Source organism: Sciurus vulgaris (genome assembly GCF_902686455.1).
Source record: "Sciurus vulgaris genome assembly, chromosome: 8".
Taxonomy (NCBI): domain Eukaryota; kingdom Metazoa; phylum Chordata; class Mammalia; order Rodentia; family Sciuridae; genus Sciurus; species Sciurus vulgaris.
In genome coordinates this window covers 19,717,988-19,743,676 of record NC_136468.1, presented here as the reverse complement: position 1 = coordinate 19,743,676, position 25,689 = coordinate 19,717,988, and the positions used below count along the sequence as shown (strand labels likewise).

General features: G+C 41.8%; 1 protein-coding gene across 5 annotated transcripts in view; it reads right to left on the bottom strand.

The window, feature by feature from the left end:
• The window catches only part of LOC306667513 (solute carrier family 23 member 2-like), an 83,423-nt gene that overhangs the window by 42,541 nt on the left and 15,193 nt on the right, over positions 1–25,689 (bottom strand). For 3 of the 5 annotated variants that reach the window (XM_079150197.1, XM_079150195.1, XM_079150196.1), the window contains exon 1: positions 3,262–3,771. The exons of the other annotated variants lie outside the window; for them this stretch is intronic. In XM_079150197.1, the coding sequence (XP_079006323.1) occupies positions 3,262–3,303 (42 nt within the window). In that variant the 5' untranslated portion in view covers positions 3,304–3,771. Of the gene's footprint in view, positions 1–3,261; positions 3,772–25,689 lie in introns of those variants that run through there. 5 annotated transcript variants of the gene reach the window in all.

Genomic DNA, 25,689 nt, shown 5'->3' with positions numbered 1-25,689 from the left:
TGCTTGGTACTTGGATTGCACATGAAGAAAATTTATTTTTCCAAATGAGGTCAATGCTGGGCTAAATATAAAGAGGAATCTTCTGGAGGCAGTGCTGGGCTTCTGGGCACTTCTCATGAGGGGTAAGTGAATGAATGGGGAATCTGTGAGGGGCAGCAGAGAAAAACAGAACAGAGAAAGAGGAGGAGGAGGAGAAAGAATATGTGTGAGACAGACTGATTGACAGACTGACTGATTCTGGGAAGGTGATTGAGAGACATGCATGCAGAAGAGAAAAGAACTTGGGCAGATGTGATTCTGTCACTTCCCAGCTCAATGACCCTCAACACATGACTTCACATCTCCCAGCCTGTCTCCCCACCTAGAATCTAGGATTGTCTTAAGGGTACTCACAGGCATGAGCTTGTGCAGCGTGCTGCCACATCCTGTGAGCCCATGAAGTCATGAGCTGTGGCTTCTACAGCTGTGTGTCCTCCCAGGGAGCTCACCTCATCCTCTCCCATGATCTCACAAAATTCCCAGAATGGGGCCAAGACACAGAGGAAAGAAACTTGACCGGGAAGACTCGTTCTAACCTGTCCTTTTATTCCCAGGAAAGCAAGAGTGGAGACCAACATCAAAGACCGTCACTCTCTGAATACTCCAGTCCTGTCTTCATATCAATATGGGCCGTCTGAAGTTATGGAAGTCACATCCGCATTGGCTTTAAAACAACTGTTTGGGAAACTGATCCTCCATGAAGCCCTAACTGAAAAAGTTTAAAACTTGGAGCTGGGAAAAGCTTGTCTTCCCTTAGGACACCTGGTTCCTCCCTTAGGAAAAGCACGTGTCTCTTCCATGAAGCCACTGGCTAGCACTGGAGTCCCAGAATGATACCTTGACCTCAATGATGCACCCCTTTCTCCAAACACAATTGGTTTTCTCTCCTTTTGTGGCACTTGGTGTCTATTTCTGTTATCTTACCTACTCTTTATAAATACATCTGTTATTGCAAACTTCCTTGAGTCATCCGTGCAAAGATGTCTGGCATAGAAACAAAACCAGCAGGGACACAGTAGGCTAAGAGTCTGAGTGTCAGAAATGAACCCTTGGTGTGGGAGACATCCATAGAAACAGGGGACACCCCAGAGCAGAGAAGGACTTATCCAATGGGGGTGGGAGTTGCCCCTTCTCAGGGCATTTGAGAACATGGGGGACTCCCTTGCTGGGAACAACTGTGTGTGTGACCTACACAGCAGCAACGGAAAGCCAATGAGCCCCTTCCTGGAGAGAAAGTGGATTTTTCGTGAAGCACACCCCAAAAAGGAGCAACGGTATGACAGGATGAGCACCAACAAGCTCTTCATGTTGACAGTACGTCTCTCTATTCTGTGGCCTGTAATTGCACTGGAAGATTGATCCAACGAGATGTCTACTGAGTCTTGGCATTTCATAGCATGTTACAGGCTACAAAGAACTTCCAATGCTTCCCCTCCTCTGAGTCTCACAACCATCTTATTGTCACACTGGCAGATGAGGAGACTGAGGTTCAGTGAAATTACAAGATGTGTCCATAGTAAGCAACTGCTTCTTCAGGTGTGGAGGGCAGTTGCCCAGGGCTGTGGCCCTGTGTGTACAGGGATGGTCCTTAGCTTCCCAGGAGTGAAGAGCAAAGCAAGAGGAGGCCCTGCTGCAGCAGGAGCAGCAGTGTCCCCCAATCACCTGACACTCACCAGTGCAATGTTCAGGTTGGTCCAACTGTGGCCTCAACAATCCTGCCTCAGTGTCCTTGCTCACCTGGTGCTCCTGCTCCAACCCCACTGAAAAGGAGATGCACAGCTGCCCACAACCCCTGTTCTCCATGTTGCCTCATGGAAGCCCAAGATCTAGGAAACACCGCGGGCTTCAGGAAATGGAGTGATGGAATCTTCAACTTATCTGAATTTTCTTTTCCCTCTGAGAAATACAGCAGAATTCTGTGGCGAGGTCAGCTGAGGAGCTTTTCCCTAGCACCCCTAGCTCTCTCAGAAGAGAGTAGTGGGCACTACTGGCATGGAGCTGCTCTGTTGCTGCCCCCAGTATTCTGACCACTCCGTACACACCAGTTTACACCCCAGATTGTCAGTCTGCAAACATCCCGGCCAAGCATTGGCCCGTTTGTCAGCCTGCGAGCATTCTCGGCAGCCATTGGTCCAGACGGTGAGCCCGCCAACTCCCTCGTCAGTCATTGGTCCGTTGTGATTAGCCCAGGAAATCCCACCACTTAAGAAGAGCACCCCCGCCATTCTCTCTCTCTCCTCTTACAGAGCTCACTCGCTTTCTCTCTGCTCCCCCTCCCCCTCCCCCTCCCCCTCCTCCTCCTCCTCCTCCTCCTTCTCCTCCTTCTCCCCCCCCCCCCCCCCCCGCTGCGGGCAGACACTTAATCAAATCTCTTGCTTGAGCCCCACGACCGCACAGGTTTCCGCGCGCTCTCAGGCACCTTTGGCAGAAAGCTGACCCGCGGTGGGCAGGGCCGGCAAGTGGGCCCCTGTGTCTGTGAGCACAGCTCAGGTTCCCCAGTGGTCGCTGTCCCCAGTTCCCTTGGCTCTTGCTGCTTAGGGCCGCAGCCCTGGCCTGGCAGGGAGAGGCCTTTAGTCCTGCCGTGGGTGGTGGCGAGAACACAGAGTCTCCACTCAGGCCACCCTGTTATTTTTGGGTGGCCACCATAGGTTGGAGACGGGGCAGGGGCCAGGGCTCAGGGACTAGCTGGAGAGGCTGAGGATGGGACAGGGACGGGGTTCTCTGAGCCTGGGTTCCTCACCCTTCTAACAGGAGAAGGCCCCACTGCCTTGTAAGGAAGAGTAGGCAGACAGTGCCTCAGGCTGGCTACCTAGTGGGAGTTTCTTCCCTCCATCTCTCTGGCCCTCACTCTCATTCCTTGGAATCACAAAAGCCTCCTGCAAAGAAAGTCTAGGGCTGAGCACCCTGGACACCAAACAAACAGCCTCAACAAAGGCCACCTGGAGGCAAAGGAAAAGCCAACAGCATGGAGCCAGCAGTGTCAGGAAAACCACCTTCCACCTCTTCCCGTGCACAGGAGTGCTCAGGAAGGTTCTGGCTGCTGTGATGGTCACCTGAGGTTACCCGCCCTGAGGGAGCTCAACTTGGAGGCAGGGAGGGAGCCACCATCCTGACTGATAATCTGTCCCTGACCTGAGGGGTCAGCTGCTCACAAGGACCTCCACGGGACCTCGCCCAGCTCCTTCCTGCTCCGCCCTTCCCTCCCTCTCCACCAGCACTCACCAAGCTGCCAGCGTGCCCTCCGCGGCTGAGCCCAGAGCTCATGGCAAGGTGGGTCCCCTCCTTCTAGCTTCCCTGGGGAAGCAGGACAGAGAACACCTACCAAGAGGCGACACCGCTGCCAGAGAGAGGGATTAACCTCCCAAAGCCTGACTCAGGGCAAAGGCGGGGCCCTGGGAGGGAGGGGCCTGCGGGTCTTACCTGCAGGCTGATCTGTCACAGGCGGGATATTCCCTCCAGCCTCCTCCCTCGGGGCACCAAGGTGCGTCCAACAGCGGCAAAGCTTTCAGAAGTTGGTAAGTGTGACACAGAAGTTAATGATCCCCATGGCACCAAGAGTCAGATCGGAGCACAAGCCTGTCAGGGTGTGGCAGGAGAGAGCTCCTGGAAGAACAGGCTCCAGGGGAAGGGGGATCGGGAGTGGGAGGCGGAGGCTCCGTATTGAACAGGGAGGTTGAAGAGTTTTCTGAGCTGAAAGTTGGTTGAGCTGGAATGGAAATCATTGCAAAGGCAGCCCAACCAAGCTGGCCTGGATACGCCTGAATGAAATGACTAACGAAGGGAGGGTGACTACCTCTTGTCAGAGTAGCAGCTACCAAGGCAGAGGCCTCACTGACAGGAAAGGATAGGCCCTCAAGGGAAGGGAAGGGACAGTGAAGGTCCACAAGAGGGCAAGCAGGAGAGGGGCCATTTTAACATGCCTCTGCTTGTCATCAGACAGTCCCTCTTTCTCAAAAGGTGTCACTCTCCATCTCAGGGAGAGAAACTGCATAATCCCGCCTGCACAAGTGCAGCATAATTGAAATATCAGGAACTAATCAAAAGGAGCTTATCAACTTCTCCTTATTCTTCTACTTTGCCTTTAAAAGAAGGAATGTTGGCCAGGCAAGGTGGTGCCCACCTGTAATGCCGGTGGTTGAGGCAGGGGGATCGCAAGTGCAAAGCCAGCCTCAGCAACTTAGCAAGACCCTGTCTCCAAATAAAAAATAAAATGGGCTGGGGATGTGGCTCAGTAATTAAGTGCTCCTGGATTCTGTGTCTGGTACCAAAATAGATTGATAGATAGATAGATAGATAGATAGATAGATAGATAGATAGAAAGATAGATAGACAGACAGATAGGTGCACTGCACAAGGAATTCTGAGTCTTTCTTTCACCTCCCTTTTGAATAAAATTCCTGCTCACTTGCTTGCCTTGGCATTCACAGTGTTCATTCTTTGACTCTGTGGAAAACAAACCTGATCCTGATTCCTGCCAGGAATCAGGGGCTCCTCTGGGATCCCCAATCCTTCACTGAGGTGTGTGATTTGCACCTGATGCTCTTTGCCTTCACTGCCTTTTGGAGGAAAACTGGGCACCCTTCAGTCACTTAAAAGCGATTAGCGAGTCTTGGGTGACAGGTTTCTGGGTTTCTGCAGTTCCTCATCACCTGCCCTCCAGGCCAGGCATGTTGGGGTTCATGAAGCTATTTCCTACTTTTCTGTCCCAGCTTGGGGTGTGCCTGGGACAGGTAGACAGTGGCCCCTGATCCTGGCCTGCCTTTCGATGCCAGGATTTGGTGAAGTTGAGAAGCAACTAGCAACTGTGAGATTGATTCTGACCAAGGCTAGTCTTCTGTGACTCTCAAAGTCCCCTCTTCTGACCGTTTCCCAGCATCCCCTTGTATCCTGTGGTGGTTGACTGATGACAGTGTGGAGGAATGTCCACTAGGCCAGCACCTCCATAGGAGCCCCTGCACCTCCTCCCTCATGCATGATCCTCCCAAGAGCCTCCCTCACAGCTGGAGGTCTATCTGCAGAAGGAGGTATATTCCATGCAGAGTGGTTTGTAGGGACAGATTCGAGATCCCTCTTCTCACACTGAAGGGTTGCACACTTGCCAAAGGCAGCCCTGTTGTTTCTGTGGCCGCCGTGTGCCTCCTCAATTTCTTTGTCTGTATGGGAAGGGAAGGCATCTCTTTTTATTCTTTTTTTTTTTAAAAGGCTGCATTTTGAATCATTATGCACAAATGGGGTACATCATTCAGTGTCTGTGGTTGGGCACGATGTAGATTCATACCATTCGTGTAACCATACATGTACATAGGGTAATGATGTCTGTCTCATTCCTCCATTCTTCTCTCACTCCCCACCCCTCACCCCCATTATATATCATCATTCACTTATCAGGGAAAACATTCCGCCTTTGGTTTTTTGAGATTGGCTTATTTCATTTATCACAATATTCTCCAATTCCATCCATATATACACAAATGCTACAATAATATTCTTCTTAATGACTGAATAATATTCCATTGTGTATATATACCACAGTTTCTTTATCCATTCATCTGTTGAAGGGCATCTAGGTTGGTTCCACAATCTAGCTATTATGAATTGAGCTGCTATAAACATTGATGTGACTGTGTCACTGTAATATGCTAATTTAAAGTCCTTTGGGTATAAACCGAGGAGTGGGATAACTGGGTCAAAAGGTGGATCCATTCCAAGTTTTCTGAGGATTCTCCACACTGCTTTCCAGAGTGGCTGCACAAATTTGCAACTCCACCAGTAATGTAAAATTGTACTTTTTTCCCCACACCCATGCCAACATCTATTATTGTTTGTGTTCTTGATAATAGCCATTCTAATTGGAGTAAGATGGAATCTTAGAGTGATTTTAATTTGCATTTCTCTAGACACGGTCTAACACACACACCCCTCAAAGAGAGCTGAATTCTGTCCCTTTGGGTATCTCCAAGCCCACTGGAGATACCAGCTCACAGTCTGTTAATTAAATTCTTCCTCAAATTTCTCTGTGAGGGAGGCTGAAGTTCCTCAGAGACAACCGCTTTTCTTTGTCCTTCCAGGACCCCTGGGATCCAGATTGTAGATGAAAAGTCCCTTTTTAAAACGATCCTGTGTCCTTGATGGCCCTGGCCTTACGGAGTCTCCTCAGACCTTGCTTAAAAGATTTCATACTCACTAGGCTTAATTTTGTAGACAAGTGTGGCAGAGGAATACATCACACTGTCAGTTGACATTTAATTATCAGTCATCATATCTGAAGCCCAGTAATGGCCAGCAGAGACCAGTAAGGCCTCCTAAGCCTGGCTTCCTCTGTGTCTTTGTCATGTGGAAACCAAGATCTGCACAATTTAGCTGGTCAGGGGGCAATTAATCCAGTGAATCAGGTAGGGTTAAAGGGGCAGGATCGCCAACCTCTTCTGGTGCAGGCACCAGAGTTTTGTTTACTCTTTTCCGTATGGGATCTTCAACCTCAACGGTACTGGCAGGTTCACCACTAACCTGCCTACTGAAAAACTGGGACAAGTTGCCTGACAGATGCTCAGAAGAAAGCACCTAATTTTCTTCTGCTGTCAGGTATGACATCCATGGAGGTCATGGTCACCACACCATGGCTTCTGATGGAGAATTATGGCCACCAGAGGGAAGTATAAACATTAATTCTCTCTTGCAGGTTAGTTTGTTTTGTGAGGAAGGAAAATGGTCTGAGATTCCCTATTATCAGGCCTTTTTTGCTCTGAGGAAGAACCCAAAATTAAGTCAGCAGAGTAAGCTACACTCAGCTTTGAATACTCCATGATGACACAGAAGTCTAAGGAGACACATTCCAGGGTAGAAAAGTCAGAGAAATCCCAAGAATTCCCAGTCCCTGTTTTTTAGTCAGCTTTTTCACTGCTGTGACTAAAAGACCTGAGAAGAAGCCAGGGACGGTGGCACATGCCTGTAATCCAGCCACTCAGGAGACTGAGGCAGGAGGGTCACAGGTTCAAAGCCAACTTCAGCAACTTAGTGAGGCCCTAAGCAACTTAGTTTGACCTTGTTTCTAAATAAAATATAAAAAGGGCCAGGGATGTGACTCAGTGATTAAACACTCTTGGGTTGAATCCCCAGTACCAAAATAAATAAATGAAAAAACTCAACAAAAAAATTTTAGAGAAAAAGTTTATTTTAGGGCTCATGGTTCCAGAGGCCTCAGTCTATGGACAGCCAACTCCATTCCTCAGGGCTTGAAGTGAGTTCAACATCAGCAGAAGAGTGTGGTGTTGGGAAGCAGCTCAAGACATCTCACTGTGAATCAGAGAGAGTGAGCTCCACTCAACAAGGACAAAATATGTACCCCAAATGCATTCCCGAATGACCCACCTCCTCCAGCTACACCCTACCAGCCTTCACTTACCACTCAGTTAATCCTTATCAGGGGATTATTCACTGATTGGGTTAAGACTCTCATAATCCCATCATTTTACCTCCAAACTCTCATGTATTTTCTTACACTTTGGGGGATGTCTAATACCTAAACCATAATACCTAAACCATAATACCCTACTAACCCCTGCTGACAGCTTTTGCTTCCTCCCCACTGAGGATCCCCCACATCTACCTGTAGAGGATGACAAAGCACACTACTACTTCAGGAAATGACAGGAGGGAAATCTGGGTTAACCAAGGTCCATATTCCTTTTTTTCCCTTCAAAACACGAGGCAAATAAAGATGGGCTTAGGAAAGTTCTCAGAGGTTTCAGACAAATAGATTGAGGTATTCTAAAACATGTCAAATGTTTGGTCCTACCTGGAAGGATATTATGTTACTGTTTAACCATATTTTGAGCTCTAATGAAAAGGAGACTCTTAAGGGCAGCTGAGCATTTTGAAGATGATCTGAATCTCAGCCATGCCCCTGCAGCATAGACTAAGAGGAAATCTATCCGTCTAGGGCACAGTCGGTTCCTAGAACTATCCCAGATAGGAACCAAACAAAGAACAGGATGACTGGAATATGAGACATTTTCAGGCTCTGGTCCTTGAAGGTCTCAGAAGGTTGAGGTAGAAGCCTACCAATTACTCTAAGATATCTGAAATTCATCAAGATCCTCAGGAGAACCCCACAACCTTTCTGGAGAAACTCAGGGAGGCATTGAAAAAGCACATCATAGTGGATCCTGAATGTACAGAGGGTCACATAATTTTAGAGGATAAATTGATCAGTCATCTCCAAACATTTGGAGGAAGTTGAAAAAATTGGCATATGTCCTTGATCAGTCAGATGACAGCCTTTGACTTACAATATCCATCTTTTATAATGTAGATCAGGAGGACAGGAAGGAAAGGGAATGAGAGATAGAAGGAAGCCTGAAGTATTGGCCATGGCCCTGCAGGGGCAAGCTTTTAGGGTGTTAAAGGGGGTAAATGGTATGGACCTCAAATCACAAAAGGAACTTGTTTCCACTGGAAAGGAAGGACATAACCGAGTGGAATGCCAACATGTTAGGCAACCCCATCCAGGTCCAGTCAAATCTGTCAAGACCCTACAATCTGGAGGAATGAAAGTCCCCTGAGGTACAGGCTGTCATGGTCCAGATTCCTCCAGCGAGGACTGAAGGGGCCCAGGGTCAACCTTAATGGTTCTAGTGACTCCCATTACTACATATGAACCCCAGATATGCTTCTCAGTGGACAGCCAAAGGGTCAACTTCCCTGTAGACACTGGCAGCAGCTTCTCTATACTTGTCTCTTATCCTGGCCCCCCTCCCTCTGATACCATGATGATGCAAGGGCGTCTGGATGGCCTGTCACTGGATATTTTACTCCCCTGTTCAGCTATGAATAGGATGGGGTGATGAAATGATGCATTGATGTTTTCTCATGCAATCCTGAGAGTCCCCAGGTGCCCTACTCCTTTATTGGGAAGAGATACACTCTCAAAATTTCAGGCCTCCATCATCATGAATTTGATGTCCCAGGGCCATTATGTCTACCTCTATTAGGATGCGATATAAACTCTGAAGTATGGGCCACTGAGGGCAAAATCAGGTGAGCAAAAGATAAAATTCCAGTTAAAATAACTTTGAAGGACCTTCTGTCTTCCCACACCAGGGACAATACTCCCTACACCCAGAGGCAAAAAGAAGTTTATTCAAAACCTTAAACAACAGGGACTCTTGGTGGCTTGCAATAGCTCCTGAAATACATCCGTTTGGGGAGTCCAGAAACTAAATAGGGAATGGCACCTTGTCCAAGATCTCAGGACAATCAGTGAAGCAATTGTCCCCCTCCATCCTGTGCTGCCCAACACTATATTTTGCTGTCTGAGATCCCAGTTGCCACTGCTTGGTTGGCTGTATTAGATTTAAACCATGCCTTTCTGTGCACTCCTAGACATCCAGGCACAATATCTGTTTACCTTTGAGGAGCCAGACATTGGATCTCAATTAACCTGGACAGCATTACCCCAGGATTCAGACATAGTCCCCATTTGTTTGGACAGATCCTTGCCAAGGATCTTGCAGAATTCAAGAACAGGTCATCTGTAACTACCCTCTGATATGTGGATGATTCTTCAATGTACTACCACCCAGGTAGAATATCCAATGACCTCTACAGAGCTTCTAGTTATTTAGCCAATAGAGGGTTTAAGAAGGTCTCAAAGAAGCAAGTTCAATTATGCCAACCTCTGTTTCAATACTTGGAATTACAATTGTCTCAGGCAATCCACAGGCTATTGGAAAAGAGGATTGCCCCTATGGGATGACACCATCTACCTAGACCACATGACAACTCAGGATTCTGGGGGATAAGTGGCTATTGCAGGCTTTGAAATCCTGCAATATAGGAGAAAATAGCCAGATGCATTTAACAACTCCTCAAAAAACTACACTGGTGACAACCACCCTAATATGGAAACCAAAGTCTGTTAAAGTTTTCAAAGCCCTAAGAAAGGCCTTGCTTTAAGCTCTGACTCTCAGCTTGCCTACAGAGCAAGAATTTAATCTGCTTGTGAGTGAAAGGGGAGAAATGGCCTTAGGGCTGATCACACAAAGAAGTGGGCCAGCTCAACAGCCCATAGCATATCTCAGCAAAGAGCTTGATATGGAATCTCAAGGATGTCCCCATGGTGGCTGAAGTAGCCTTGCTGGTCCCTGAGGCAATTAAGATAATGCTGGGAAGGGACCTTACTGTATGCACTTCTTATGATCTTTCAGGAATTCTGAGTACTAAAGGAGGGTTATGGTTCTCAGATAACTGCCTTCTGAATTATAAACCCTTGTTTCTAGAAGAGCCAGTGACTCAAATAAAAACTTGGCAAAGATTTAAACCCAGCCACCTTCCAGAATCATTAGAAGGAAACCCTGAATATGATTGTCAACCAGCCTTAGCCATAGATTACTCAGCCCATGGGAGACTCCAAAGTTCCCCTGTCCAGTCCAGATCTCGCTATGTACATGGATGGAAGTTCTTTTATGGAATAAGGGAACGCGAACCTGGATATGTCCTGGTAACTTTTTAATCATAGTGCTTGGGGTATTAATGTGGTAGGGTGCTGCATTATTCCCTGAATACCTGGTTTCCTTCGGAGTAATCAAAACTACACTCACTACACAAACTCCTATCTCTCATCAACAACAAAATCTCTTCCTCTTTGACACAAAGGAACCTCACATGGACATCTATTGGAGACCACTGAACCAGCCACAGAGGGAACCCTCACTGCCACTTCTCAATGCCCCTTAACAGCTGGAAGTAGTTACTGCATAGTCATTCCAAGATGACTTCTACCATGAACCTCTTGGTCAACCCCATCAGCCCTTAAAGGAATACTCCAACTGCTCTCATTGCCACTTCTTGACTTGAAGCAGCAAGAGTGGTCATTGTACAATTCCTCTTACAGCAGTAAGAGTTTTCTTATCAGAGGGGGGAATGAGATAGAAAAGGATAGGCAGTGGAGTAGGTAAAGGTCAGTGAAGGTCGACCAAAGGGCAAGCTGGAGATGGTCATTTACCATGACCCTGTAGCCAAAAGCTCAGCCTTGTCCCTGATGCCAATCCAATAACAAGGACACAGTTGAGAAAAATGATACAGTTTTTCTAGCAGAGGAGAAATACAGGGAATCCTGTCCTAAAGCCTGTGATTCTGCCAATAATGGGGAATGGGGTTTTTAAACAGGTGATTCAAAGAAAATGAGATTAGGGAGATCAGGAAGGAGAAGGTCAGGGAAAAGAAGATCAGGGAGAAGGTCATCGAAAATGTTGGGGAAAAAATTTTTAAAAACGTGTAAGTTTCAAAGTAACACATGATATAGTTTAAGCGTTAAGTGAACCCCTGTTATATTTCCCCACTGTCAATTTCTAGCTTCCATTTCTAAGGAAAGTGGGTGCCAACATCTCCAAGCTACTTCCTGCTGAAAGGGTCTAAGTTGGGGAAATGACCCAAAGTCCTTGTTCTCTATAAGGCATGGACAGTTAAGGGCATTCAGCATCAGAGCAGTCCAGAGGTCCACAGTGGCAAATGTCAAGTGACTGGACGAGGCATCCATAGGGCAGGGATCATGTTAAGACAACAAAAAAGACAGCAAAGCATTACTTTTTTGTAAATAATGTTAGCACAAAAACAATTAGTATTTCAGCCAGTCTCTGAAAACCATGAAGAACTCAATCTCATCAGTGAAAAACAGATCAAGTTCATCAATGTAGGAGGTTAGAACAATTTGTAGGTCTATGAAATCAGACTCAAATTAACCCAGGGCAAATTTGTGACTGTTGTCATTATTTTTAGGCACTCTCACACAAGAACCCTTCCTTTATAGCCTCCAGCTTTACTTACCTTTGGTGGGACTGACACAAGTGTACATGTTAAGTTACATTTAAAAAACACTGCTTTTCCTTTTAAATGTCCATGTAAGACTGTACTGTTAGGCTATCCCCTCCTGCCAGGTATTTAAGACCAAGTTGGTCAAAACTGACCTTGTTCCTATCTACTCTGAAAATTCATCTGAGATTCCTCAGAGATCACTCTTGGGGACATGTGTGAGGCCTCCTTAGTTTTCCTTTATCAGTGGTGCCACCTGCCAGGATGGATTGGGGTCTGTCTGAGCATTCATGACTTCTCTTAGAAGCATCAGGGATATTTCCATCTCTAATGACCCTCCTCTTTGAAGAATGTGCACTGGTTGACTTCCTGTTCTCTAGGATCCTCTTGATCTCCCTGACCAGCAGATCTGGTGGCTCACCAGAGTTGCAGGGTCGAGAGGGGTCCCATCATTCTCTGCATCTTAGTTGATTTTAGAAAGCAAGGGCCAAAATGTTGCCTGTATTTTTATTGGTCCTTTTATTTCCTTGACGTTCATCCCCAAGTTTTTGGTTTAAACACCCGGCAAGCCAGTTTCACCATTCTTGGAGGGAGTAACAGGTTATTGCTTCAATACCTAAAATTTTACAAATAAAAACTTGATAAAGATTTGGGTTAGTATTAGTACTGGAAATCAACATTATATGCTATCTGTCCTGTAGATGATGACTTATTATCTCAAATTAACCCAGGTTGTTTTTGTTTTTTGTTTGTTTGTTTTGCTTGTTTGTTTTTAGAAGCAGTGCCTCTGCAAAATGCTAACAAGCAAGAGTTATAAATTTTACAAGGAAAATACAAAATGAAATTAACAGAGCAAAAACAATCAGTTTGTGTAATGGGTGTGAACCACAAAAAATGACTTGTAATCTCAAATCTTTACTTGGTTATATATTATATTCCCTATTTGAGATCACAATAATCTTTACAACAACAACAAAAAAATCCATCTTTTGAACACAACTTTAAATGAGCTGAGGTCTAGCCTATTTTGAACACATTTTAACATGGAGTAAGGTGGGAGACAGAGCCTTATCTCAGGTGAGGCAGGGTTCTTCACAAATAACACAATGCAACATTACATCTGAAACATGAATTAAAGAAAGGCTAGGAGACCCCCCGCAACCCCATACCGAGGTCAGATGCCAGTGCTGAGCCCACCCCCCCACAGAGTTGCAAAGCTCCTTAGAGAAGTCTTCTTGTTCCCTGGATTCAGGCTGACTCTGAGTGCAAAAGCCAACACTGGTTTTTCTTGGCCTCTGTATTTAATTTCAGTCTCTAAGTTTGATCTTAACCATCCAGTGAGCCAGTCTCACCAGTCATAAAGTAAAAGTACTGGGCTCTAACTTCAATGTCTATAACTTTACAGTTATTTACCCTTTTCTTTAACTGGAGTCTGTATTAGTACTGGAAGTTACCACTACATACTATCTGTTCTGTAGGTGATGGCTTATTATCACAAGTTACCTAGGTTGTATGTTCTTGAAGCAGTACCTCTGTAAAACTAACAGGTAACAGTTTTACAAAATGAAATTAGCAAGAGTAAAAATATATTCAGCCTGTACAATAGCTATCTTGAATTTTGGCTGAGCATTTTGGGTCTACATTATATCCCCTGTTTGAGATCACAGTAATTCCACAATAAGAACCAATCCTTTGAAGTCTGGCTTATTTTGGAGCCACTCTAACATGCAGTAAGATGGGAAGAAGAGCCTTATCTGAGGTAAGGCATGGCCCCTCACAAATCTTAAGTGTTCTAATTCTGATGCTAATCTTTGACTTCCTTAAATATCATTTTAAGTTTACATATATTGCTTCCTGAGTCTATATGAGTATTAGTCAACACAATTTAACATTATATCCGAAACACGAATCAAAAGAAAGGCTGAGAGAGCTTTTGACTTTCTTTTTGTGTAGCAAAGTGGCAAAATGTTTTTTATGTTTCAAAATATTAACTTTTAGACAAATCAGACTCTCACTTTTAGAAATACATTTACTTTTAAAATTTTTTATCTCAGTGTAAAAAATAACAAATTTTACATATAGCCTACTGAAAACAGGTCCCATAATAGCGCATTAAATGATAGAAACAAATCCCCAATAAAATTTACTCTTTATAAGTTTAAAATTATCATTACAGACAAGTTTAATTTGGAGAAGAGCAGCTTGATAAATTTCTGCTTTAAAGACTTGTATACCTGGAAGAAATGAACACATTTAATATACAAATAATGATCATTCCAATTACCTTAATTCCTTTATATTAACCAAAATTAGTTTTTAAAAAAAACTTTAGATTCTGTAACATAGTACAATACTCTAACAGTTGTTGTTTAACCATAATTGTATAAACCCAAATTTTTAAGAGTAATTGTTCTAAAGAATAAAACTTAACAGACATGATGTTCAGAGTAAATTAGTGTTTCTAAGAAATCCTTGTCATTTTAACATACAGATTGAACTTTGGTTTATATCAGTACATTAGTATTTTACCTTAGGAAAAATCTTAAATAGATTTAACTGATTGTTTCACATACATATAACCAACTGAGTTACATGCAAACTTGTTGAAAGTTGCCCTTTACCTCTACACAGATTTTTCTTAGCACTTACTTAGACCCTCATGTTTACCACATAAGCATTTTCTTACTCAGAAGCATTTTGTTCTTCACTAAATATATTTCCATATCTAGAACCTTTTATTTTCTTTTCCCTATCTGTTGACCCCTTGTTGTTCACATCTTGAAACAACTCTTATGAAATCTCTGAATTTAGATAAATTACTCCATTTTAACAAGATTAAATATTTTGTTGTTTATAGTGCTCTAATTGAAACACAGTTGAAACTTTTGGAGCCCTTTATATATAGAATTGTACCTGTTAGGACTTAACTCTTAATTACTTTGCTTTTAGTGATAACACAAAGCAATTTTAAACTCTTTCTATTCACCAATCTATGAAAACACCAATAATGTTTAAGTATGTTACCCCCTGGATTTTGAGGAGTTAAGATTACTTGATATTATTTAATAATTAGCATTTTAACTTTGCAAATTTATCCGATGTCTCTAACAAACACATTTGAGTATTCTTATATATGCTAAGTCTAATTTTTACTGTAAAACCAAGATATCAGAAAAGTGTATTGAACAGTATCTGCTGGCTCTTTCCTATTGAAGAAAAGTCCTAGAGACAATTGATATTAGACATTTATAAACATCAACATTTTATTAGTTTGCCCACCTAGAGACTTGTGAGTTAATTTTAAAGACATTTACTTTTATTAATGTACCTAATTTAAATTGGACCTTTTTAAATCACATGAATTAAAAGTATTTGGATCCATTTTTTAAATTTTAATTTTATATATGCACACTTAATTTAAATATCACATACATGATATTTAGATGCACATAAAAGCAAAGGACTTGTAACATTTATCTCCATTGCAGTGTAACAGATGTTCAAAAATGACTCTAGAGTTGGATTAAAAAAAATAGAACTGATCAACAAATCATTAACCTAGGAATGTAGGATCAAAATCGTGAGCTCGAAAAATATAGCATTTAGAAAAACAAAACGAGAATCCTAGAAGAAAAAATGATAATGACCATTAATTATAGCATGAGAGAGTGAGAAGGAGGAAGGCAGAGAGAAGGGGTGAGAGAGAGGGAGAGGGAGAGAGACAGTGAGTTAGTTCTGTGTCACAGCCCAGGAGAAGTTTAAAATGGACACTTTTTTTCCTTCAGTCTCAGGTTGGTCCCTCGCTGAGCCTGCGGCAGTCTACATTCCAATGCCTGCTTCAGCAAGGCCAGGTGGGGGAAATTGCCTAGGGCTTTTTAACCCTTTTTCCTGGTTGGGAATCAGGTCACGATTGGATGTGCAAAATCATGAAACATTATCTCCCACTACTTTTGAGGAATGGGGATGCTGTATCATACTCCTTACTGTGACATACCACAGGCTGTTGGGCTGGTTAGGGTTATTTAGGGTGGAGGGGCCATGAGGAATGTGACTGCACAGGTTTCTCTGCCAAGATTGATTGCCTAGGAATGTCCTGTTCTCCAGTTACTTGTGGAGAACAAAGAGGAGTAGCTGGAGGGGGGGTAATTTTGCTATCTCTATCACGTTTTCTCCACCATTTCCCCTGGTGGCAGGGGACTACAGGTTTTGTTTCACTTTCTTCTATAGTCCAAGAGAGTAAAATTTTTGGATCTACATTCTCTGTCAGAACTCCCTTTAAACAGGCATAAATTGCTGTTATCATAAGATAAAATGGTGCTGGTGGGACTAAACATTCTCTCACTTCTGCCTTCCTAAGGAGAGGTAGGTCTGGGAGTGGGGTAAGGATCCAAGGCCTTTCACCCCCATCAGGGCCCAGATTGATGGGATATGCTGCAAATGGATTCTTGGGAGAAAAAGAAGACCCTTTTATAAAAATTTATTTTTATTGTAAACAAATGGGATACATGTTGTTTTTCTGTTTGTACATGGAGTAAAGGCATACTATTTGTGTAATCATACATTTACATAGGGTAATGTTTGATTCATTCTGCTATTTTTCCCTTCCCCCCACCCCTCCCACCCCTCTTTTCCCTCTGTACAGTCCCTCCTTCCTCCATTTTTGCCCCCCTCCCACCCACCATTATGTGTCATCATCTGCTTATCAGCGAGATCATTCTTCCTTTGTTTTTTTGAGATTGGTTTCTCTCACTTAGCATGATATTCTCCAATTTCATCCATTTGCCTGCAAATGCCATAATTTTATTATTCTTTATAGCTGAGTAATATACTATTGTATAAATATACCACAGTTTCTTTATTCATTCATCAATTGAAGGACATCTAGGTTGGTTCCACAGTCTGGCTATTGTGAATTGAGCAGCTATGAACACTGATGTGGTTGCATCTCTGTAGTATGCTGATTTTAAGTCCTTTGGGTATAGGCCAAGGAGTGGGATAGCTGGGTCAAATGGTAGGTCCATTCCAAGTTTTCTAAGGAATCTCCACACTGCTTTCCAGAGTGGCTACACTAATTTGCAGTCCCATCAGCAATGTATGAGTGTACCTTTTTCCCCCACATCCTCGCCAACACCTATTGTTGCTTGTGTTCTTGATAATCGCCATTCTTATTGGGGTGAGATGGAATCTTAGGGTAGTTTTGATTTGCATTTCTCTTATTACTAGAGATGGTGAACATTTTTTCATATGTTTGTTGATTGCTTGTAGATCTTCTTCTGTGAAGTGTCTGTTCATTTCCTTAGCCCATTTGTTGATTGGGTTATTTGTATTCTTAGTGTAGAGTTTTTTGAGTTCTTTATATATTCTGGAGATTAGTGCTCTATCTGAAGTATAAGTGGCAAAGATTTTCTCCCACTCTGTAGCTCTCTCTTCACATTGCTGATAGTTTCCTTTGTTGAGAGAAAGCTTTTTAGTTTGAATCTATCCCATTTATTGATTCTTGCTTTTATTTCTTGTGCTATGGGAGTCCTCTTAAGGAAGTCTGATCCTGGGCTGACATGTTGAAGATTTGGACCTACTTTTTCTTCTATAAGATGAAGGGTCTCTGGTCTGATTCCAAGGTCCTTGATCCATTTTGAGTTTTGTGCAGGGTGAGAGATAGGGGTTTAATTTCATTCTCCTGCATATGGATTTCCAGTTTTCCCAGCACCATTTGTTGAAGAGGCTATCTTTTCCCCATTGCACATTTTTGGCACCTTTGTCTAGTATGAGAAAATTGTATTTATTTGGGTTTGTGTCTGCGTCCTCTATTCTGTACCATTAATCTACCTGTCTATTTTGGTAACAATACCATGCCATTTTTGTTACTATTGCTTTGTAGTATAGTTGAAGATCTGGTATTGTGATACACCCTGCTTCACTCTTCCTGCTAAGGATTGCTTTAGCTATTCTGGGTTTCTTATTCTTCCAGATGAATTTCATGATTGCTTGTTCTATTTCTGTAAGGTACATCTTTGGGATTTTAATTGGAATTGCATTGAATCAAATTGCACTTTTGGTAGTATAGCCATTTTGACAATATTAATTCTGCCTATCCAAGAACATTGGAGATCTTTCCATCTTCTAAGGTTTTAATTTCTTTCTTTAGTGTTCTGTAGTTCTCATTGTAGAGGTCTTTCACCTCTTTGGTTAGATTGATTCCCAAGTATTTTATTTTTTTTCAAGGCTATTGTGAATGGGGTAGTTTTCCTAACTTCTGTTTCTGAAGATTCATCACTTATGTATAAAAATGCACTGGATTTATGAGCATTGAGCTTATATCCTGCTACTTTACTGAATTCACTTATGAGTTCTAAAAGTTTTCTGGTGGAATTTCCCAGTTCCTCTAAGTATATAATCATGTCATCAGCAAATAGGGATAGTTTGAGTTCTTCTTTTCCTATTTGTATAGCTTAAAGCCCTAGAAAAAGAACAGACCAACACCAAAAGTAGTAGAAGACAGGAAATAGTTAAAATCAGAGCTGAAATCAATGAAATGGAAATAAGAGAAACAATTCAAAAAATTGACAAAACAAAAAGTTGGTTCTTTGAGAAAGTAAACAAAATTGATAAACCCCTAGCCACACTAACAAAGAGAAGGAGAGAGAAAACTCAAATTACTAAAATTCAGAGTGAACAAGGAAATATCACAACAGACATGAGTGAAATACAAAATATAATTAGAAGCTATTTTGAAAATCTATGTTCCAACAAATCAGAAAATCTCAAAGACATCAATAGGTTTCTAGAGACATATGAATTACCTAAACTGAACCAGGAGGACATACACAACTTAAATAGATCAATTTCAAGTAATGAAATAGAAGAAGTCATCAAAAGTCTACTAACAAAGAAAAATCCGGGACCAGATGGGTTCTCAGCCGAGTTCTACAAAACCTTTAAAGAAGAGCTCATTCCAATACTCCTCAAAGTATTTCATGAAATAGAAGAGGAGGGAACCCTCCCAAACTCATTCTATGAAGTCAATATCACCCTGATCCCTAAACCAGACAGAGGCACATCGAGGAAAGAAAATTTCAGACCAATATCCTTAATGAACATCGACACAAAAATTCTCAACAAAATTTTAGCAAATCGCATACAAAAATATATAAAAAGATAGTACACCACGATCAAATAGGTTTTATCCCAGGGATGCAAGGTCGGTTCAACATTCAGAAATCAATAAACGTAATTCATCATATCAACAGACTTAAAGTCAAGAATCACATGGTTATTTCAATAGATGCAGAAAAAGCATTTGATAAAATACAGCACCCCTTCATGCTCAAAACACTAGAAAAAAATAGGGATAGTGGGAACATTCCTTAACATTGTACAGGCCATGTACGCTAAGCCCATGGCTAATATCATTCTAAATGGTGAAAAACTGAAAGCATTCCCCCTAAAAACTGGAAGAAGGCAGGGTTGCCCTCTTTCACCACTTCTATTCAACATTGTCCTTGAAACTCTAGCCAGAGCAAAATAGACTAAAGAAGACCCTTTTAAAGCTCTGTGCTTCACGGAGGGAATGAGGCAGTTCATTCCAAGGGTATGGAGGGGCAGAAGCAGACTGCAGGAGGCCTTCATTATTTGGCGGGAGGCCTTTGTTATTATCAGTGTCTTCCTCCTCGTTCTCAGAAGTTATAATGCTTGAAGCAGGGCCTGGAGGGTCATCTTCTTGTCAGTAAAGAACCCTCATCCAAATTTGGGTGTCCCAAATGTTTTCAGGGTGATCCACGGTGCAATGATCACTGATTCATCCCCAAAACAGTTGAGATCTTTTGGTTTAACTTTAGGACCACGCTGCGGGTGAGCGAGCTCTCTGCGTAGAGGGAGATTTCCCATTGTTATGGAGTGGAGTTATGTGAAAGGGTGGTGATGAGTTGCAGATTGGAGTAAACAAATCTCTCAAAAACAAAGAGAAGGACTGTGAGGTAACCTGCAATGAGTATCCCTAAGCCTAAGATAGGGGACCAGCAGGAGGACAAAGGGAGCCTATCTTCTGACAAAGAGGTGTTTAGGATCCAATGTCTCCTGCATAGCAGGGAATTTCCATGAGTGGTCAGTTCATGGCCTTATGCCTGCACAGTGTCTCTGGTAAAAATCTCCACAGAGGGCGATGCGGTTCCGAATTCACGGGGGATCAATCCCTTATGTGAATTCACTGGGAGAAAGAAATTTAAAGTAGAGCCGCTGGCAGGAGAGTGCCTAACACGAGCAAGCGGTGGTGTGTGCCTTTTCTCGGGGATCAGGACAAACAAGACAAACAGGGAAGAAAGAGGGAAGAGGGGTCCTGTGCTCACCCTCACAGGACCATCAGCACACAAGACACAAAGGGGCCCTTACCGAATCAGGGGGGACTCACCAATTTCAAGGTGCATGAGCAGTCGAGGCATGTAGGGTGCCAAATGTAGTTTCTCTTGCACCAGGTTAGCTCATACTTGGGGTAAGGTTGTGGAGTCAAGACCCAGACTCCAGGAGTTGGGTGGAAGCAGGCTTGTGGCGAGCAGCCTGCAGACTCGTTTATTGCGGGAACAGCTATACATTTTATAGGTTTCTTGCCCAATCACAATGTGCCACGGGGGATCAGACCACCAGGCTCCTATACGGGTTCCCTTGGTAACACTGAGTCAACTTGGGGCAATTGTTTACTTTCCTAGGTAGTCAAAGTGGAATGCTTCTCCCTGCAAGTTTTCCTTACACACTTGAGATATTCACTGCTGCCAGCCAAGAACTAGGATTTCTCCCTACAAGGTGCTGGCACTGAGCCCCCCAGCCTGCCCCCACACCAAGGATGGACACCAATGCTGAGCCTGCCCGCCTGCCCCGCTACTGCTGAGGGACACTGCGCCTGCCTCCGTGCTGACTCAGCACATCCTCACTGGGGCTCCCCAGCTTCTTTGGAGGCTGGTGCAGGCATTTTGAATTATTCCTGAGGGCGTGGCCACCATCATTGGAAGGGTGGCTCCCTTCCTGAGATACCTACAGGAGACTGGAGGCCCTTTGACAGGTACCTCTATTTACTCACTTACATCCTACACCCTTCCCCATCCTCTTGTTCACAACTAGAAATACTATAAATAATAATCAAACATCCTGTTCATTACAATAATGCTAAAGTCTTTATAGGGGCTCTCTGGTTCAGGGCTGCATTTTCTCTGTATTGGGTGCTACTGGTATTGATCTCCCCTTCAAAGGAGAAAACTACTGGAAAATTGCAGAGTCATAATAAACCTGCAAAGGGAGAACTTCAGTATCTCTGACCTTCACTGCTAGAGGGGACTATATAGAAACAAAATGAAAAAACAAGGGAAGAAAGTGTCCCCAAGATGCTATTGTGATAGAATCCAATGACAGCATGACAGTAGAAATGACAGAAAAAGAGTTTAGAATCTGCATGATGAAAATGATCCATGAAGCAAAAGATGAGCTAAGAGAGCAAACGCAGGCAACGCATGACCATTCCAGTAAACAGTTAAAAGAGCAAATGCAGGAAGCAAAAGTACAAAAAAAAAAAAAAAAAGCAAAAGAACACTTCAATAAAGAGATAGAGATTCTGAAAAATAAAAACAAGCAGAAATACTTGAAATGAAAGAAATGATAAACCAAATTAAAACTCAATAGAAAGCATCACCAACAGAATAGATCTCATGGAAGACAGAATCTCAGACAATGAAAACAAAATATTTAATCTTGAAAATAAATTGAACAAACTGAGAAGATGTTAAGAAGTCATGAACAGAACCTCCAAGAATTATGGGATATCATGAAAAGACCAAATTTAAGAATTATTGGGATTGAGGAAGGCACAGAGATACAAACAAAAGGCATGAACAACCTGTTCAATGAAATAATATCAGAAAATTTTCCAAACCTGAAAAATAAAATGGAAAATCAAATACAAGAGGCTTACAGAACACCAGGTGCACAAAATTACAACAGATCCACACCAAGATACATCACAATGAAAATACCTCACATACAAAATAAAGATAGGATTTTAAAGGCTGCGAGAGAAAAGTGTCCGATTACAATACAGATATCAGCAGTTTTCTCAGCCCAGACTCTAAAAGCAAGAAAGGCCTGGAACAATATATTTCAAGCTCTGAAAAAACACAGATGCCAACCAAGAATCCTATACCCAGCAAAACTAACCTTCAGATTTGATGATGAAATAAAATCTTTCCACGATAAACCAAAGTTAAAAGAATTTACAAATAGAGGGGGGTGGGAGGGGGTAAGAATGGAGGAAGGAAGGACTGTATAGAGGGATAAGAGGGGTGGGAGGGGTAGGGGGAAATAACAGAATGAATTAAAAACTATTACCCTAGGTAAATGTATGATTACAAAAATGGTATGCCTCTACTTCATGTACAAACAGAGAAACAAGATATATCCCATTTGTTTACAATAAAAATGAATTTTAAAAAATAGAATTTACAAATAGAAAGCCTGCCCTACAGAACATTCTCAACAAAATATTTCATGAGGAGGAAGTGAAGAGCAACAATACAAGTCAGCAAAGGGAGGAACTACCCTAAAGAAAAAGCCAATCAAAGGAGAAACCAAGTCAAGTTAAAAACCAATAATAAGCCAAAATGAACACAAATCATATCACAATTATAACCCTGAATGTCAATGACCCAAACTCAACAGTCAAAAGACATAGATGAAGTTTGGATTAAAAAGAAAAACCCAACAATATGCTGCCTTCAAGGGACTCATCTCATAGAAAAAGACATCCACAGACTAAAGGTGAAAGGATGGGAAAAAACCTACCACGCACATGGACCCAGTAAAAAAGCAGGGGTCTCCATCCTCATGTCAGATAAAGTGGACTTCAAACCTAAGTTAGTCAGAAGGGATAGAGAAGGACATTTCATACTGCTTAAGGGAAGCATAAAACAGCAAGATATAACAATTTTAAATATTTACGCCCCAAACAACAGAGCATCTATATATATCAGACAAACCCTTCTCAATTTTAAGAATCAAATAGACCAAAATACATTAATAGTGGGTGACTTTAACACACTGCTCTCACCACTGGATAGATCCTCCAAACAAAAATTTAACAAAGAAACTATGGAACTAAATAATATAATCAATGATATAGACTTAATGGATATTTACCAAGTATTTCATCCAACATTGTGCGAATACACTTTCTTCTCAGCAGCTCATGAATCCTTCTCCAAAATAGACCATATGCTATGCCACAAAGAAGCCATTAGTAAATACAAAAAATAGAGATCCTACCCTGTATCCAATCAGACCATAATGGAATGCAATTAGAATGATAAAATAACAAACAAAAACTACTCATATACCTGGAGACTAAATAATATGCGATTGAATGATGCAATGATAACAGAAGACATCAGGGAAGAAATAAAAAAATTCTTAGAGGTAAATGAGAACAATGACACAACATCAAAACCTCTGGAACACTCTGAAAGCAGTACTAAGAGGAAAGTTCATTGCATTGAGCTCATACATTAAAAAAATAAAAAGTCAACAACTAAATGACCTAACATTACATCTCAAAGCCCTAGAAAAAGAAGAACAGATCAACACCAAAAGTAGTAGAAGACAAGAAATAATTAAAATCAGAGCTGAAATCAATGAAATTGAAACAAGAGAAATAATTCAAAAAATTGACAAAACAAAAAGTTGGTTCTTTGAGAAAGTAAACAAAATAGACAAACCCCTAGCCACACTAACAGAGAAGGAGAGAGAAAACTCAAATTACTAGAATTCGTGATGAAAAAGGAAAGATCTTGACAGACACTATTGAAATACATAACATAATTAGAAGCTACTTTGAAAATCTATACTCCAACAAAATAGAAAATATCGAAGATATTGACAAATTTTTAGAGACATATGATCCTCTCAAACTGAATCAGGAAGATATACACAATCTAAACAGATCAATTTCAAGTACTGAAATAGAAGAAGTGATCAAAAGCCTCCCAACCAAGAAAAGCCCAGGACCACATGAATTCTCAGCTGAATTCTATAAGACCTTTAAAGGAGAACTGATACCAATATTCCTCAAAGTATTCCAGGAAATAGAAAAGGAGGGAACCCTTCCAAATTCATTCTGTGAAGCTAGTTTTGATACCAAAACCAAAGACACATCATGGAAAGAAAACTTTAGACCAATATCCCTGATGAATATAGATGCAAAAATCCTTAACAAAATACTGGCAAATCGCATACAAAAATATATTAAAAAGATAGTGCACCATGATCAAGTGGGGTTTATCCCAGAGATGCAAGGTTGGTTCAACATCCAGCAATCAATAAATGTAATTCATCACATCAATAGGCTTAAAGTTAAGAATCACATGATTATTTCAATAGATGCTGAAAAAGCGTTTGATAAAATACAGCACCCGTTCATGCTTAAAACACTAGGAAAAATAGGAATAGTAGGAACATACCTCAACATTGTAAAGGCTATCTATGCTAAGCCCACGGCCAACATCATTCTTAATGGAGAAAAACTGAAAGCATTCCCTCTAAAAACTGGAACAAGACAGGGATGCCCTCTTTCACCATTTCTATTCAACATCATCCTTGAAACACTTGCCAGAGCAATTAGACAGACGAAAGAAATTAAAGGGATACAAATAGGAAAAGAAGAACTAAAGTTGTTACTATTTGCTGATGACATGATCCTATATTTAGAAGATCCAAAAACTCCACTAGAAAACTTCTAGAAATAATAAATGAATTCAGCAAAGTAGCAGGATATAAAATCAATACTCTTAAGTCTAATGCATTTCTCCATAAGTGATGAATCCTCTGAAAAAGAAATTAGGAAAACCACTCCATTCACAATAGCCTCAAAAAAAAAAAAAAAACTTGGGAATTAATCTAACAAAAGAGGTGAAAGATCTCTACAGTGAAAACTACAGAACATTAAAGATAGAAATTGAAGAAAACCTTCAAAGATGGAAAGATCTCCCATGTTCTTGGAGAGGCAGAATTAACATTGTCAAAATCGCCATTCTGCCAAAGACGCTATAGAGATTCAATGCAATTCCAATTAAAATCTCAATGACATTCCTCATAGAAATAGAGAAAGCAATCATGAACTTCATCTGGAAGAACAAGAGACCTTGAATAGCCAAAACAATCCTGAGTAGAAAAAGTGAAACAGGAGGTATCACAATATCAGACATTAAACTATACTACAGAGCAATAGTAACAAAAACAGCATGGTATTGGCACCAAAACAGACAGGCAGACCAATGGTACAGAATAGAAGACACAGAGACAAAACCACATAAATACAGTCACCTCATACTAGACAAAGGAGCCAAAAACATACAGTGGAGAAAAGATAGCCTGTTCAACAAATGGTGCTGTCAAAACTGGAAATCCATATGTGTAAAATGAAATTAAACCTCTACTCACCCTGCACAAAACTCAACTCAAAATGGATCAGAGACATAGGAATTAGACCAGAGACCCTGCACCTAATAGGAGACAAGGCAGGCCTGAATCTTCATCATGTTGGTTTAGGATCAGACTTCCTCAACAAGACTCCCTAAGCACAAGAAATCAAAGCAAGGATCAATAAATGGGATGGACTCAAACTAAAAAAATTTTTCTCAGCAAAGGATACAATCAAGAATGTGAAGAGAGAGCCTACAGAGTGGGAGAAAATCTTTTCCACACGCACTTCAGATAGAGCACTTATCTCCAAAATTTATAAAGAACTTACAAAATTTTATACCAAAAATACAAAGAACCCAATCAATAAATGTGCCGAGGAACTGGGCAGACACT